This window comes from Lipophrys pholis (assembly GCF_963383615.2).
Source record: "Lipophrys pholis genome assembly, chromosome: 23".
NCBI lineage: Eukaryota > Metazoa > Chordata > Actinopteri > Blenniiformes > Blenniidae > Lipophrys > Lipophrys pholis.
The window spans coordinates 5,296,989-5,311,502 of NC_137645.1; the positions used below are offsets into that span (position 1 = coordinate 5,296,989).

General features: G+C 45.7%; 1 protein-coding gene across 1 annotated transcript; it reads left to right on the forward strand.

Annotated features, from left to right (window-relative positions):
- Positions 1 to 12,028: 12,028 nt before the first annotated feature.
- pjvk (pejvakin) lies at positions 12,029 to 13,750 on the forward strand (the record flags this gene model as incomplete). The annotated part of the gene is made up of 6 exons (XM_080492592.1): positions 12,029 to 12,242; positions 12,435 to 12,630; positions 12,731 to 12,872; positions 13,020 to 13,137; positions 13,226 to 13,369; positions 13,452 to 13,750. The coding sequence occupies 6 exons, from the start codon at positions 12,029 to 12,031 to the stop codon at positions 13,748 to 13,750; spliced, it is 1,113 nt and encodes a 370-aa protein (XP_080348718.1).
- Positions 13,751 to 14,514: the final 764 nt, after the last annotated feature.

The window sequence follows — 14,514 nt, forward strand, 5'->3', positions numbered from 1 at the left end:
ACTTTGTTATTTTCTGTCTTTAATCTATGTTGAGTGTTTTGGACTTTTAAGGAGTTTAGATTTACAACATGAGATGTAAAGAAGTGTAACAGCGCCACCTGCCGGTCCACCATGTGCAATGTATGTAGATAAGTCGGTAAGAGCAGGTTGACTACTCTCTTGCGTTCTACTTTCACACACCGTCTTTTACAAGCTTTCAACAAAAACTCACTTAGACATGCATTCCTTGAAAAAATGTTGTAATATACTTGTGAAAAAACAAAAGTTAAAACATGTGTACTAGAAAAACAATTGTATAGAAAAACTATATATACTTGAATAAAGAAAAAAGCTCATATTTAATTCTACTTGCAATAGAAAAATAAGAACCTAGACTTTTATATACATGTTGTTTGTGGTAAAATATACTTTAATGGCTTTTTATGTACAGTTTGCATGTTCTTCCAAACACCTGTTGGCCAGGTGAGATTTTGCTCTGTAATGTTCCTACTGGGATCGGCTTCAGCTGCCAGTGAATCTCTAGATCTCTAGAAAATGTTAATCAGGTGTTGACTCAGTCAAATGGTGTATTCAGGCCCTCCTCACAACATGGACACATTCCTTGAACCTATTGTGTTATATTTGGATTTGGTTGTCTCACACCTTGTTGTGATCTTCTGGCGCCCCCTGGTGGCTGAAATTCACCTCATCTGCTCCAAAATACAGTTTCAGCTTGGATTAATAATCCTGTATGGCCCAAACCATATTTAATAAGGTTGAATCCATGTGAAAAATACACATTTGTTTAAAGAGCAGTCAGGACAGTAAATTGAAATTGTAGCTAAATTGCAGCTAATGAGCTTTGATCACCCATTGAAAGTTTATTACAAATATTTGATGGACCATCTAAATAAAGCAGACTTTAAATTTAATCCAGGAAGTTCTTTTTTAGTTTGTTTCTTGGTTTACATAATGATAGTAGTTACTACTTTTCACCACCAGAGAGCAAATTTCTCAATGCTCCTCCTGGTTTCAGGCCCTCTGGTGGACAGATGTAGGAATTACAACAGCGGTCCTGATTGTCACCAGTTTGTTCTGCAAAGAAGATTGAAGTTAAAACTGAAGGACGACATCCTTCTGCTGTTTTATGTGACAACCATCACCAGAAGCGGAAAAGCATGTATGAGATGAACCTTTTCGCCCCCTGTGTCTAAAGTCAGGTTTTTACAAGCCCCGCCCACTACCTGTCCGTCAGCAGACACACCTGCAGCCAGTGACCTCATTGAGTGAGTGAAGCCTCATGCTTCCTGTTCAGCATCATGTCTTCCTGTTTTACTGTTTGTTGTGAGAGTAAGAAGACAAGTGTCCCCCTGCAGACGTCAGTGACTGAGGACTTCCAGCTCATAGTACCGACGGTACTGGAAATCCTGTCTGACTTGTGTGAAACATTTAGTTAGGAGACCACGGGGGGGGGGGGGGGGCAGGCAGGTCTGGGTTTCTATTGACCTTCTCGTCATTGCAGGTCAGCGTCGCTGCCGTTCAGCCCGCCTGATCAATCACTGAGCTTCCATTTGAAGTGTCGGATCCGGTTGTGGTGGAGGACGGGTTGACATATTTGTACGAAGTGCTCATTGTGGTTGAAGTTGTCGGCTCTGCTAATGTGTCTCTCGTCTTCCCTGAGAGACGGGATTCAGACCGCGGTTCCTCAGTGCGGTGGAGTGTGGCTCTTTGAACACCTCCCATACAGACGGAGGCGAGTTTGACAGCATCTGTGGCGTTACGGACATCAACACGATATTGACGGTTGAAAGGAAACCCTGATTAAAAGTCGTCTTCATAAGAAGACTGAAGAGTCTTTTTGAACGGTTCACCTACTGATCATCAGGCTAAAAGTCAACGGACACAAATACATGAATGTTGTGGACAAGCGCGTTATTGTTTAGGGAGAACTCACGAGACCAAGTCTTGAATGTCAACCTAACTTTTGGTCAAATCTTAAACACACGCAGTAGAAAATGGCTCAGGATGACATAGAAATGTAATTCTCATAGAAACTTGACTTTTGTCGCTGCTGAAGTCCACAATGTGAATGTTGAAGCAGATTTTACAGGAGCTGGGGTCTTTAGGGAGGCAGGTACTAATGACATGCTTTTCAGGGTTTCTGCCATTTCTGTGTAAATGTACATCATTTTTGTGAAACCAAAGTTTGAACTTGAGGTGTTTTCAGCTGAAAGGTTGACCAAACCCTACGTTTCAGATGAATGGCGGCCCTCCTGACAACCGCCCAAACAGATTTCATGTCAGTTTGCTGCCAAGTGAGTGATTTAACAGTACGGTGCTCCAACCTATTCCCCGCTCGTGAAAGCCTTTATGTTTACTGTTTTAAACGCTGGGTGCCGGCTGCTGCAGGTCGTTCCCTGGAAAGATGCTCCGCTGCCCGGGAACTGAGGTGTTTTACAACTCCAGCAGTTTTATTAGAAATAAACACCAGAATACAGAACTGGCAGTGGACATGTTTTTTTATTGAGAGCAGATCTGAGAGGGGCGAGAGCCTGAGAGCCAGCAATGCCTCCTAAAAAAAACTATTAAATAGTCTCACATCTTTAAAAAACTGCAGTGAAAATGGCTTTTCTTGTTTTGATCTACAGGCACTTTTAAAGTTCCAAATCCAAGAGAGCTCATTTCAACAGCCTGCTCTGCGTTTGTCTTCACAGATCTGGAGGCGGAGTGACGCAGGTGATTTCAGTCTGAGGTGATTTCCTCACAGTCTTTGGCGGAGTGCTGGGGATGGTCTCGTATCGTATCCCCGGCTGGCTCAGGTCTGGCAACAGACTGGCACTGTCAAGGTCGTGGGTTCATGTCCCACCACTGCTGAAGAAAGTGGAGGAATGAAAGTGAGGGATGGCGTGCGCTGCCCCCCCCCAACAACTCTGTGACCCGTGTTACAAAAAAGAAAATATTTCGGGGGATTCTAAAACGCCGCCTCGTGTGGATGATCAGCCGAAACGGTGCATTTATGTGGACCGGCGATGTCGTCGTGGTCAAAGCTTTTCTTTGCAGAGAGTCGCCCTGACAGGCTTCCAGACAGATCACTGATATTCTTCACACCAGGGAATAAATACATTCACACACCTTGGACTTGGACGGGGATCAACAGTCGGCTGTTCCAGGCCCTCGCTGCCCCCCCCCCCCCCCCCCCCCCCCCCCCCCCCGCTGTCCTGATGACACACACCACAGGAAAATAAAATGTAGATAGTGTGAGTGTCAGAGCTGTAGCTCAGTGGGTGAGCCCTCGTACCTGAGTGCAACCCGTCGAGGGTTCAAGTCCCGGTCAGTGACCTCTCTTCTTCTACATCCTCCGTATTGTGTGTTTGTGTTACATAGATGTGTGGAGCTGCTCCTCCATCAGTAAGACACTTGGCTCAGTCGGAAGCTCTGCTGTCTCTGGTCCAACATGTCAAGGAGGGACTGAACTTTGGGCCTTGAGACTTTATGATTTTCAAAGTGCAAAAAATATAAAAGACAAAAGCGCCAGGAGAAGTGAGAGAAGCAGAAGACGCGGTGGTGAAGTGGTTTAAGACTGTCATGTACGTAGGTAAGTTGGATGGAGACAGAAAATATGAAAAAATGGGATGATGATGGAAATGGGTCAGAAATGATGGTAAGGCTATAGACTTACCAAAAAATGTTAAAATATGAAAAATTGGGATGATGATGGAAATGGGTCAGAAATGATGGTAAGGCTATAGACTTACCAAAAAATGTGACCTGCAGACCTTCGTTCCGTTTGTGCCACATGAAGACGTTGGATTAAAGGAGATCAGACTTCAGAGGAGATCAGAAATCAGCTGTAACTCCTGAACGAGGACAGAAACGACTTCATTTAGTTGTGAATGTTTCCTGTGTCTTCAGCTTCGCAGTCATTTCTTGCACGTGCTGCATAACAGTGATGTAACGTCAAGATATTTGGTTTTTTAAATATAAATCTGTGGCGACTGCCGTTTTTATTCTTGTTTACGCCATTTTTGTGTTGACAACAGTTTCTTGGAGAGCGACTCCTGGTGTCCTCGTAATGGACGTAGCGATCTCGTAGTGGACGGGCTCATCAAAGCTTTTCTTTGCACAGAGTCAACCTGACAGGCTTCCAGACAAATCACTGATATTCTTCACACCAGGGAATATATATATTCACACACCTTGGACTTGGACGGGGATCAACAGTTGGCTGTTCCAGGCCCTCGCTGCCCCCCCCCCCTGCTGTCCTGTGGAGCTGCTTTTCCATCAATAAGACACTTAGCTCAGTGGGAAGCTCTGCTGTCTCTGGTCCAACATGTCAAGGAGGGACTGGACTTTGGGCCTTGAGACTTTATGATTTTCATAGTGCAAAAAATATAAAAGACAAAAGCGCCAGGAGAAGTGAGAGAAGAAGAAGACATGGTGGTGAAGTGGTTTAAGACTGTCATGCACGCTTTGGTGCTGGAGGACAGGCAGAGGTTCAAGTCTTCCTCATGGTGGTTCCTGATCACTAGAGGGCCTGAGAATACAGATTGAGGTTAATTGGGTGAGGTAGGAGAGGGTAAGTTGGAGGGAGAGGGGTGGCAAAAAAAAGACAATGGTAATTTTTTTATAAACACAAATTCCAAAAGTTCTATTTGATGTGTTTCTATATCCATAGAAAGGTGTTTAAGTTTCTAACGGAGTTCAGATCGTGGACATTATATGTCTCTTTCTGGAATTGTTTTATGATACCATCCTGTTTAGCTCAGTGAGGAATGACGCTGCTCCTGGTGCAGCAGACGTGGGTTCTGTTCCACTTGAAGAACTTATGTCTCTTTATTATTTGAGATAAGAGTGTAACTATAGAGCTGAACTCGTCCATATATCCCTGAGACAGACTGATAGCAAAGTGGACAGCACTGATGTCACTAAACTTACACATCAAGCGAAGGGTTGATGGTTCGAACTTTACCATTTTCAAAGTGCAACCTGTAGAAAATAAAAGACAAAAGTGCCAGGAGAAGTGAGAGAAGAAGAAGACACGGTGGTCAAGTGGGTTAAGAATGTCATCCACGCTTCGGTGCTGGTGGACGGGCGGTGGTTTGAATCCTCCTCACGGTGGTTCCTGATCACCAGAAGACTCAGAGGGCTAGATGTGGGAAGCCGAAGGGTGTGTGTGGGAAGCCGAAGGGTGCGTGTGGGAAGCCAATGGGGTGGGGTAAAAGGACAGGACAGGAAAGGGTAGGTGAGTAGGACTAGAGGAGAGGGGAGGCAAAAAAAAAAAGACAATGGTAATTTTTTTAAAAACACAAAAAAAGGGTTGTTAATAATCATATTTTCCAGCCCTTTTTCCCCTCCCTCCCCCCCTCCCTCTCTTTCCCTCCCTCTCTTTCCCTGTACTCCCCTACCCTACCTCACCTGGACCCACCCACCACGATCTCCTAACTCCATAATTGGCCAAAATGTAAAAAATTGGGATGAAGATGGAAATGGGTCAGAAATGATGGTAAGGCCATAGCCTATAGGTAGGGTTCGGGTTAGATTCAGTTCCTGGCCTGTTCAGTTCCTACATTTAGTTCCTGGTCTTCCAGACCAGGGCCAACCCAGTTCCTTCAGACCAGTAACTGAACCTAACCCTAACCCTAGCTTTAAGGACCCGGGATTACAGGAGGTGAACCTCAGTCTCCCACACCAAGGTCGTTGGTCTCTGGTCATTTTTCTTCAACCACTAAGGACAAAGGCTGAAGTGTCCAGAGGGACACCTGTCTGATGTTTAGCTCAGTGAGAAGCAACGCTCTCATTGTAATAAAGTGTCAGCGGTTCAAGTTCTGGTCAGGGAGCACCCTGATTCCAAAAGTTCTATTTGATGTGTTTCTATATCCATAGATCGGTGAGACCGACGACACCATCCTGTTTAGCTCAGTGAGGAAGGACGCTGCTCTTTGATGCAGCAGGACGTGGGTTCAATTCCACTTGAAGAACTTATGTCTCTTTATTGTTTGAGATAAGAGTGTGACTATCAAGCGAAGGGTTGATGGTTCGAACTTTATCATTTTCAAAGTGCAACCTGTAGAAAATAAAAGACAAAATCGCCAGGAGAAGTGAGCAAAGAAGAAGACACGGTGGTCAAGTGGTTTAAGACAGTCATCCACACTTCGGTGCTGGTGGACAGGTGGCGGTTCGAGTCCTCCTCACGGTGGTTCCTGATCACCAGAAGACTCAGAGATGCGGGAAGCCAATGGGAGCGTTGTCTGAGTAGCCAATGGGAGCGTCGTCTGAGTAGCCAATGGGAGTGTCGTCTGAGTAGCCAATGGGAGCGTCGTCTGAGTAGCCAATGGGAGCATCGTCTGAGTAGCCAATGGGAGCATCGTCTGAGTAGCCAATGGGAGTGTGTGGGCAAAACAGGAGGAGGGAAAAGGGTGGGAAGTAGGAGGGGGGAAAAAATGACAAAGGTTTTTTTTTTTTTTTATAAACACAATAAGTGTTTATAAAAACATTTGCCAGCCATTTTTATCCTCCCTCTCTCTCTCCCTCTCTCTCTCTCTCCCTCTCTCTCCCAACCCATCCACTCTGACCAATCTGACCGACCATCCGAGCCTGCCCAACCATTCCAATTCCTGCTATCCAACACCCTCCACTTGGGGAAGTGTCCTGGTACTGGAGGATTTGAACCTCCGCCTGTCTGAGCCCTCCGAAGCGAGGAACCCAGACCAAACCGCTACGCCACGAGCACCTGGATACACAGAACACTTCTCCTGGCGTATTTAAGTCTTCGATTTTAGTTTTGACCATCAAAATTTGGCCCATCAAAGACTTGAACACCTTGCTATCTAACACCCCCCACTTGGGGAAGTGTCCTGGTACTGGAGGATTCGAACCTCTGTCTGTCTGAGTCCTCCACAGTGAGGAACCCAGACCAAACCACTGCGCCACAAGCACCTGGATACACAGAACACTTCTCCTGGCGTATTTAAGTCTTTGATTTTAGTTTTGACCATCAAAATTTGGCACATCAAAGACTTGAACCGTGACCTCTCAAACACAAAGCCCCATCCAGACTGTGCGAGCTACACATCCTCACACACTGCTGCTCTTCATTACAGCTTTTCATGCTTTGAGTGGAGAACAGCAAAGCACAGTATTTCTGCACCAACTTTTAAATGCAGAATGACAGAGTGATGGTAATCCTTACCAAAAATGGTGAAAATATGAAAAATTGGGATGATGATAGAATTGGGTCAGAAATAATGGTAGGGCTATAGTAGGGCTATAGCCTTACCAAAAATGGTCAAAATATGAAAAGTTGAGATGATGATAGAATTGGCTCAGAAATGATGGTAGGGCTATAGTAGGGCTATAGCCTTACCAAAAATGGTCAAAATATGAAAAGTTGAGATGATGATAGAATTGGCTCAGAAATTATGGTAGGGCTATAGCCTTACCAAAAATGGTCAAAATAAGAAAAGTTGAGATGATGATAGAATTGGCTCAGAAATGATGGTAGGGCTATAGTAGGGCTATAGCCTTACCAAAAATGGTCAAAACAAGAAAAGTTGGGATGATGATGGAATTGGGTCAGAAATGATGGTAGGGCTATAGTAGGGCTATAGCCTTACCAAAAATGGTCAAAATATTAAAAGTTGAGATGATGATAGAATTGGCTCAGAAATAATGGTAGGGCTACAGCCTTACCAAAAATGGTCAAAATAAGTAAAATTGGGATGATGATGGAATTGGGTCAGAAATAATGGTAAGGCTATAGACTTACCAAAAAATTTTAAAATATGAAAAACTGGGATGATGATGGAGCATCTCAGAAATGATGGTAAGGCTTCTCTGGTCCAACATGTCAAGGTCAAAAATGGTGAAATTTGTACAAATTGGGATGATGGTGATGACCCTGACCAACCATCCACTGTGACCGACCATTCCATTTCCTGCATTGGGGAAGTGTCTTGGTACTGGAGGAATCGAACCTGTCTGAGTCCTCTGCAGTGAGGAACCCAGACCAAACCACTGCGCCACAAGCACCTGGATACACAGAACACTTCTCCTGGAGTATTTAAGTCTTCGGTTTTAGTTTTCACCATCAAAATTTGACACATCAAAGACTTGAACCGTGACCTCTCAAACACAAAGCTCCATCCTGACTGTGTGAGCTACACATCCTCACAAACTGCTGCTCTTCATTACAGCTTTTCATGCTTTGAGTGGAGAACAGCAAAGCACAATATTTCTGCACCAACTTTTAAATGCAGTGACTTGTTCCAGGTATGCAACCTGGACTTGGACCCTTGACAGCAACTTCTGTGAGCCGTGCTTCCATCTGAGGCATCGCTCTGTCTCATTGATGTCAGAACTGGTTCAGTATTATACTCACGTATAACATAATATTAAAGCTGATGCACAATGACCAGGAATCAATCCCTTGATGGGTCACTCAAATGACAGTGGTGTTTACTATAACCATAGTAAGACCAAAAATGATGAAAATATTAAAAATTGGGAGGATGATGGAAATAGTTCAGAAATGATGGTATAGGGTTATAGGCTATAGTACACAATAAACAAAACAAAATAAACTGTATATGAAATATGGGCATTAATGGCGACGTGTACAGGTTATATTTACATCACTTTGTAACAGAGAGAGCATCGCTCTCACTTTACGGTCGGGAGACGGTTTGAGTCCGCTTCACGTCCCGCTCTGTCCCCCCCCCCCCCCCCGGTCCACCTCTGTCCTCCGGTCACAGGCCGCCCACTTGGGCCACAAAGCAAAGAATTTGATTGATGGAGAGTCAACCTCAAGCGGCGCTAAACTACGATGTCGTGGGCGTCGCCGTTGGGCTGCGGCCGGTTGGCCACCGGTGTGAGGGGCTTCTTGTAAAACTCTGTGGGGGAAGAAGAAGGTTGGGTTCCCCGACATACAAAATGTCAGGGATTATCATCAGTTAATCCAGACTAGCCTCCTCCGATCGCCTTCAAATGGAACGTTAGTGACTTTTACACCGCGGAGGAAAAGTACGCAGCGAAAAACAAATCACGTTTGCGCCGCAACATGTGAACATGGAACACTTTCGTTGCGTTACATAGAGCTACATTGAAGATATAGATCTACATATCTAGAATGCGTAGAAACTGTGATTGATCATAAATCATTCACAAATAAATAAAATAATGTTTTTTAACGGCTCCAACCACTCACCGAGTGCGGCTGACACACATCACGTTTAGTTTTCATCATAAATCTGGTTTTAATTGGCCTATCAACACCATTTAAAGACCCAGTATGAAGCTTAGAATGTGCTCTGACCAGATCTGGTGAAATTGAAGTCTCAGCGTGCAAGCACCGTCCCGCTACGTCATCGTAAACGAGGCATGTCAAACGTACGCTGCACAGCGTATGCGATGCCACAAGGGTTTTTGAACTCCGAATATACCGAAATGGGCAAAATGACGTCGGTAATTTTCGTAAATTTTGGTATTAGTAAATTTTGGGTTTATCGCCCAGGCCTACTCATGACCCTGAAGAAAATCAACAACACATTCAGAGACTTCCAGAACAAACTGGACTCCTCACAGATAAACATCACTCCCTCTGACTCAATGAAAGGTTTTGTTTTTACCTTCGTGTTTCTCCAAGCAGGATCATTTCTACAGTCCTTCATCACAGATCCTGATAGTATGTGGCGCCCCCTGGTGGCTCATTACAAACATAACACCACAAGAAGCTGCATGAAAAAGAAAATCTCAATCTATTTTCAGAAGTATCTTCAATAACAATAAACAGTATTTACATTATATTTGGTTCTTACGTTTTTAAATTGAATACAGAAACCAGTTTCCTCCTCTGTCACAGCAGCTATGAAGGAAAAGAACTACAATTACTTAAAAGGTTAAAAATTGAAAAAAATGGATGAAACCACAAGAAAAAGTTAAAATGCAAAGAACCGATCATAGAGTTCAAATTGCGGTTATGTGTGTTTTAAAGATTACCAAGATAAATAATGGCTAAAATGTACTTCCAGTACTTCTAAAATAAAGGAAAGAATTACAACATTTTGGTATTAAGGATATTTTGTATTCACTGATGCACCTACACATTAGTTTTTAATTTATTCTATACATGTATTTATCAATATATGAAAGTATTTAAAGTTTGTTTTTCTATATTCAACACATGCCAGGGCCGAACTAGAAAAGTTACTAAACTTAGCACACACATCAGACCCGGCAAAACATTTGATATTTTGGGTCTCCCCTGTCTTGTGGAGTACAAATCACAGTCACACCTCATCTGTCACTGATTCTAACTTCATTTGATCCTGGACATGAAGTGATACACCCACTGCTCCCTGTTCCATTCACACCCACCGTTTGGTAAAACTCCAACAACTCAATGCGCAACTGATGCACGATATTCTAGAACACAACGCAGACACAATAACTGGCACCAATCTAATGCACCAATCGACTGAATAAATGTCAGGTAGAGCCTATCGACAAGTAATCGGTGCAAATGAAAAATTAACCATCCATCAACAGCAAATACATAAAACAGATAAATCATTGAAGACACAGAGAACTTTTGCCTGACCATGCAAACAGGAAATATCTCAGATTGAAAAAAAGCACCATTCATCCATCGATCGATCGATCGATCGATCTATCTATCTATCTATCCAGCGGCTAACGTCATCTCAGCACGTGCTGCTCTTCACTGGATCCTCAGCTGCGGTCGCGTTCGGGTCCACTGCCCGCTGCTCCAGCACCCTCCTCTCAGAGTGACACCTTCCTGGATGTAAACACAACGTGTGCCGGGGATTCACTCTTAGCTTGGTGGCCACTTTGACTCCACTTCTCCACTTCGCGTCCTTCGGCGCACATGTGGCTCATTTGGATAATGCACGGGATTGGCTGGCTCGACGTCATTCATGGTCAGGGGTGACGGATCGTACCAACCAATAAGATATCAGAATGGTATATGTTTATATTTCTCATCCAATCACGGTGCGATTTATGAGAGCGTTGCTTTTCTGGACAATGAAAAACAACAAAACAAGTCTAAATGAATAACCAGTGTTTTTTTTATTGTACGGAGTAGACAGGTCAGATAATTGCGTAAAAATGAAGTGAAAATGGAGAAGAAATAAAAAGCAGGCTGAAAAATAATATAATTATTCCAGTTCGAAACAGCTCTGATGAGTGGACTTTCGCCCTCTGGTGGTCACAAGTGGAAACCACAACAAGTTAAATCAGAAAGTTTAGCATCAGCGTAACACTTCCTGTTTGGTCCTTCAGAGAAAAACTTCTCAAATGACGATGTAAACGAGGTAGAAGTGCGACCCTCAGATGCAGTGTAAGTTAAATTATTTAATTCTACACCTTCTTCAATATTGGATATTGGAAAATGAGTATGATTAAATAATATAATATGTGAACAGGAGGAATTGAACCCTCATCTGTCTGTATCTTCCAAAGTGAGGGTAGCAGACTAAAGCTGTACACCAACAAGTACCTTTGACCCTCAACCTGTTTATCCTGGTGTATTTAAGTCTTTATGTCCGATGTTTACTATCAAAGGTCTCCTCATCTAAGATTTGAAACATCCACTTTCATTCTCACTGTGTGAGCTTTACAACCACACACACACTTGTGCTTAATCAGAGACTTTCATGCTTCACATTCATTGGCAGCTTGTAAATAAAGAGTCTACAGAACGATTTGATCAGTGGAGAGCTGAACGACAGGCCGAGAGCTTCCAGCGTGAGCTGCGAGGTCACAGGACACTTGAGTCGTCTGGGTTAATGTTCTTGAAATGATCAGTGGAAGAAGTTCATGCATGTTGTATAATTTCATCATGTGTCAGTACTTGGTTTCTCACTCTCTTCAGCGTGCGGCGCTGACCTGTTGTGTTGGTCACATGATGGCGTCGGAGGAGGAGGATCAGGTGAGCACGGAGGTGTTCTGGCATCGAGTTACGCAGCGGCTGCATTATTGACGAGCTGCCGCCGCCGGGCCGGGACAGTTCCCCGTGCAGAGGCGCTCCGACATGTTCGCCGCCGCCACGAAAAACTTTGTGAAGCAGGTGGGCGATACGGGCCGTCTGATCCCCGTCCCCAGCCTGAGCGAGGCGGACCGCTACCAGCCGCTCAGCCTGGTGAGCTTCAGGAAGAGGAGGAGGCGCTTCTGGAGGAAGAGCCGCTACGCCTCCACCGCCTTCTCCCTCAAAGACATCCTGGTGGGAGACAAGGAGATCGCAGCAGGTACAGTGGATCCCAAATAAGTAAGACTACCTGTGGTTGCTCCTCTGTTGCCATAGGAACGGTTGATTCAGCTCCACCCCCTGGTGGAGGTGAGGATGATGCTGGTAGCAAAACGCCATAAACGTTGCTTTTCGTAGCGTCATTGATCACCTGTGAGAGGGTCGGTACTGACGGATGCCCCGCCCCCTGCAGGCGTGTCGTCCTATCAGCTGCTGAACTACGAGGACCAGTCGGACGTGGCGCTGGGCGGCCGCTCGGGCAACCAGCTCATCAGCGACGTGGGCTTCAACGTCAGCGGCTCCCACCAGGTCGCCGTTAAAGCTTCGTTCGGCATCGTCACCAAACATGAGCTGGAGGTTCCCGCGCTGCTGCGTGAGCTCGGCACCAGGTATCCCAGCATGCCAAGCGGCAGCAGAACAGTGTTTCTTTTTAGGAAGTTACGCCATGTGTGTGTGTGTGTGTGTGTGCGTGCGTGCGTGTGTGTGTAGGAAGGTGGAGTTGGACCATTGTCTGGTGCGCCAGTCGAAGGAGAGCGGCCGCAGCGTCCTGTGTGTGGTGGTGGAGAGCATCCGGACCACGCGCCAGTGCTCGCTGACGGTGCACGCCGGCATGAGAGGGACCACCATGAGGGTAACATGCACCACCCTCCTGCACCAACCTCCTGCTTTAACACACACACACACACACACACACACACACACACACACACACACACACACACACACACACACACACACACACACACACCTTCAGAACACACACGCCTTCCTGCTTCAGTTCCAGATGGACGACAGCAGAAGCGTTGGAGGACGAGACAAAGCCGTCGTCATCCCGGCTCACACGACCATCGCCTTCACGGTGTGTCCACTGTTTGTACGGCTGGACGGAACGCTGGGTAAGACACATACACACACACACACACACGGGAAATATTGAATCAAAAACCTCTGATTGTGATGTCGTCTTCCTCTCATCTTCCTCAGAAATCTGCGTGGCGCCGGGCTCTCAGGGCGGCTTCGAGCGCGAGCAGATCGGCGAGCAGTTGGGCGGATTCCTGGGGCAGTTCTCCATGGGGCGCCTGCGCCGCTTCCTGTCTGGCATCATCTACGGGAACCCCTTCAGATCAGGTCGGTGGGAGGAGCTCCTCCGGAGGGCGGAGGCCTGTAGGAGGCGGAGCCAGAGTCTCTGACCGTTGTTTTGTGTGACCAGAGCCGACACTTGAGGAGCTGACGCACTCCGAGAGCTACATGGACGACGTGGTGACAGACTACCTGGAGAAGGCGGCGAGCATGACAGACGTGTCCACGGCGTACCTGAGGGAGAGCGCGCACACGCGCGTCAACCTGCTCAAGCACAACGTGCGTAAGGGTCCGTGCGCACTGTGTGGGATGGGCAACCAGCGGCGGGAGACGGTGTACGGCTGCCTGGAATGTTCGGGCAGCGGCAACAAGTTCGTGCGGCTGCACGCCGTGCCCTGCTTCGACCTGTGGCACAAAACGCTGCGCTGAGACCGCCGCCGAGCTCCGCCCCCCTCTGGGGGTTTTTTGGACGCTCCGCCCGGCCCGGCCCAGCTCCGGGGGTCCCTCCACCACTCTCTGAGGACCTTCACAATAAGAGACAGTGTTGTTCAACAGCGCAACGTCACCAGATGATTAATAAGAGAACTGAAATTGATTGTGAGACGACATGGAGACACAGAGCGGTCAAGGAGGAGCAGGAAGAGGAGAACATGAAGTGAAATCAAAAAAGAATTAATGATCCGAATAAAACTCGCTCAAATTAACGTACAATTTAATTTAAAGACTGAAATGTAATTAGAAGAGAACAGGAATTTTTTTTTTATAAAAATCCCTGAAACAGAATGAAGTGAGAATATCTGTGTGACTGTAATAAATTATGGGGAAAAGAAAAGATTTATATTTAATCACACTAATAAAGGGATGATTTCAAAAATGTCTATTTTAACTCAAGTGTCAATAACATGGAGGTAAAATAAAAATGAGAAGTGATTTGGGTCATTATTGTGACGTATGGAATTTATCTAACTTTCTTTGTCTTTGACACTTAGTATAACTATGCTATGACCTCGTTTGACCACAGGAGGGCGTCTCCGCCCAGTGAGCAGCTTCATTCTTGCTCCCTTCCTGAGTTTCGTGTCGCTGCTCACTGGGCGGAGACGCCCTCATGTGGTCAAACAAGGTCATAGCAATACCAAATGACCCAAAAAACATGAGTCACATTATTGAACCAAATCACTTCTCGTTTGTATTTT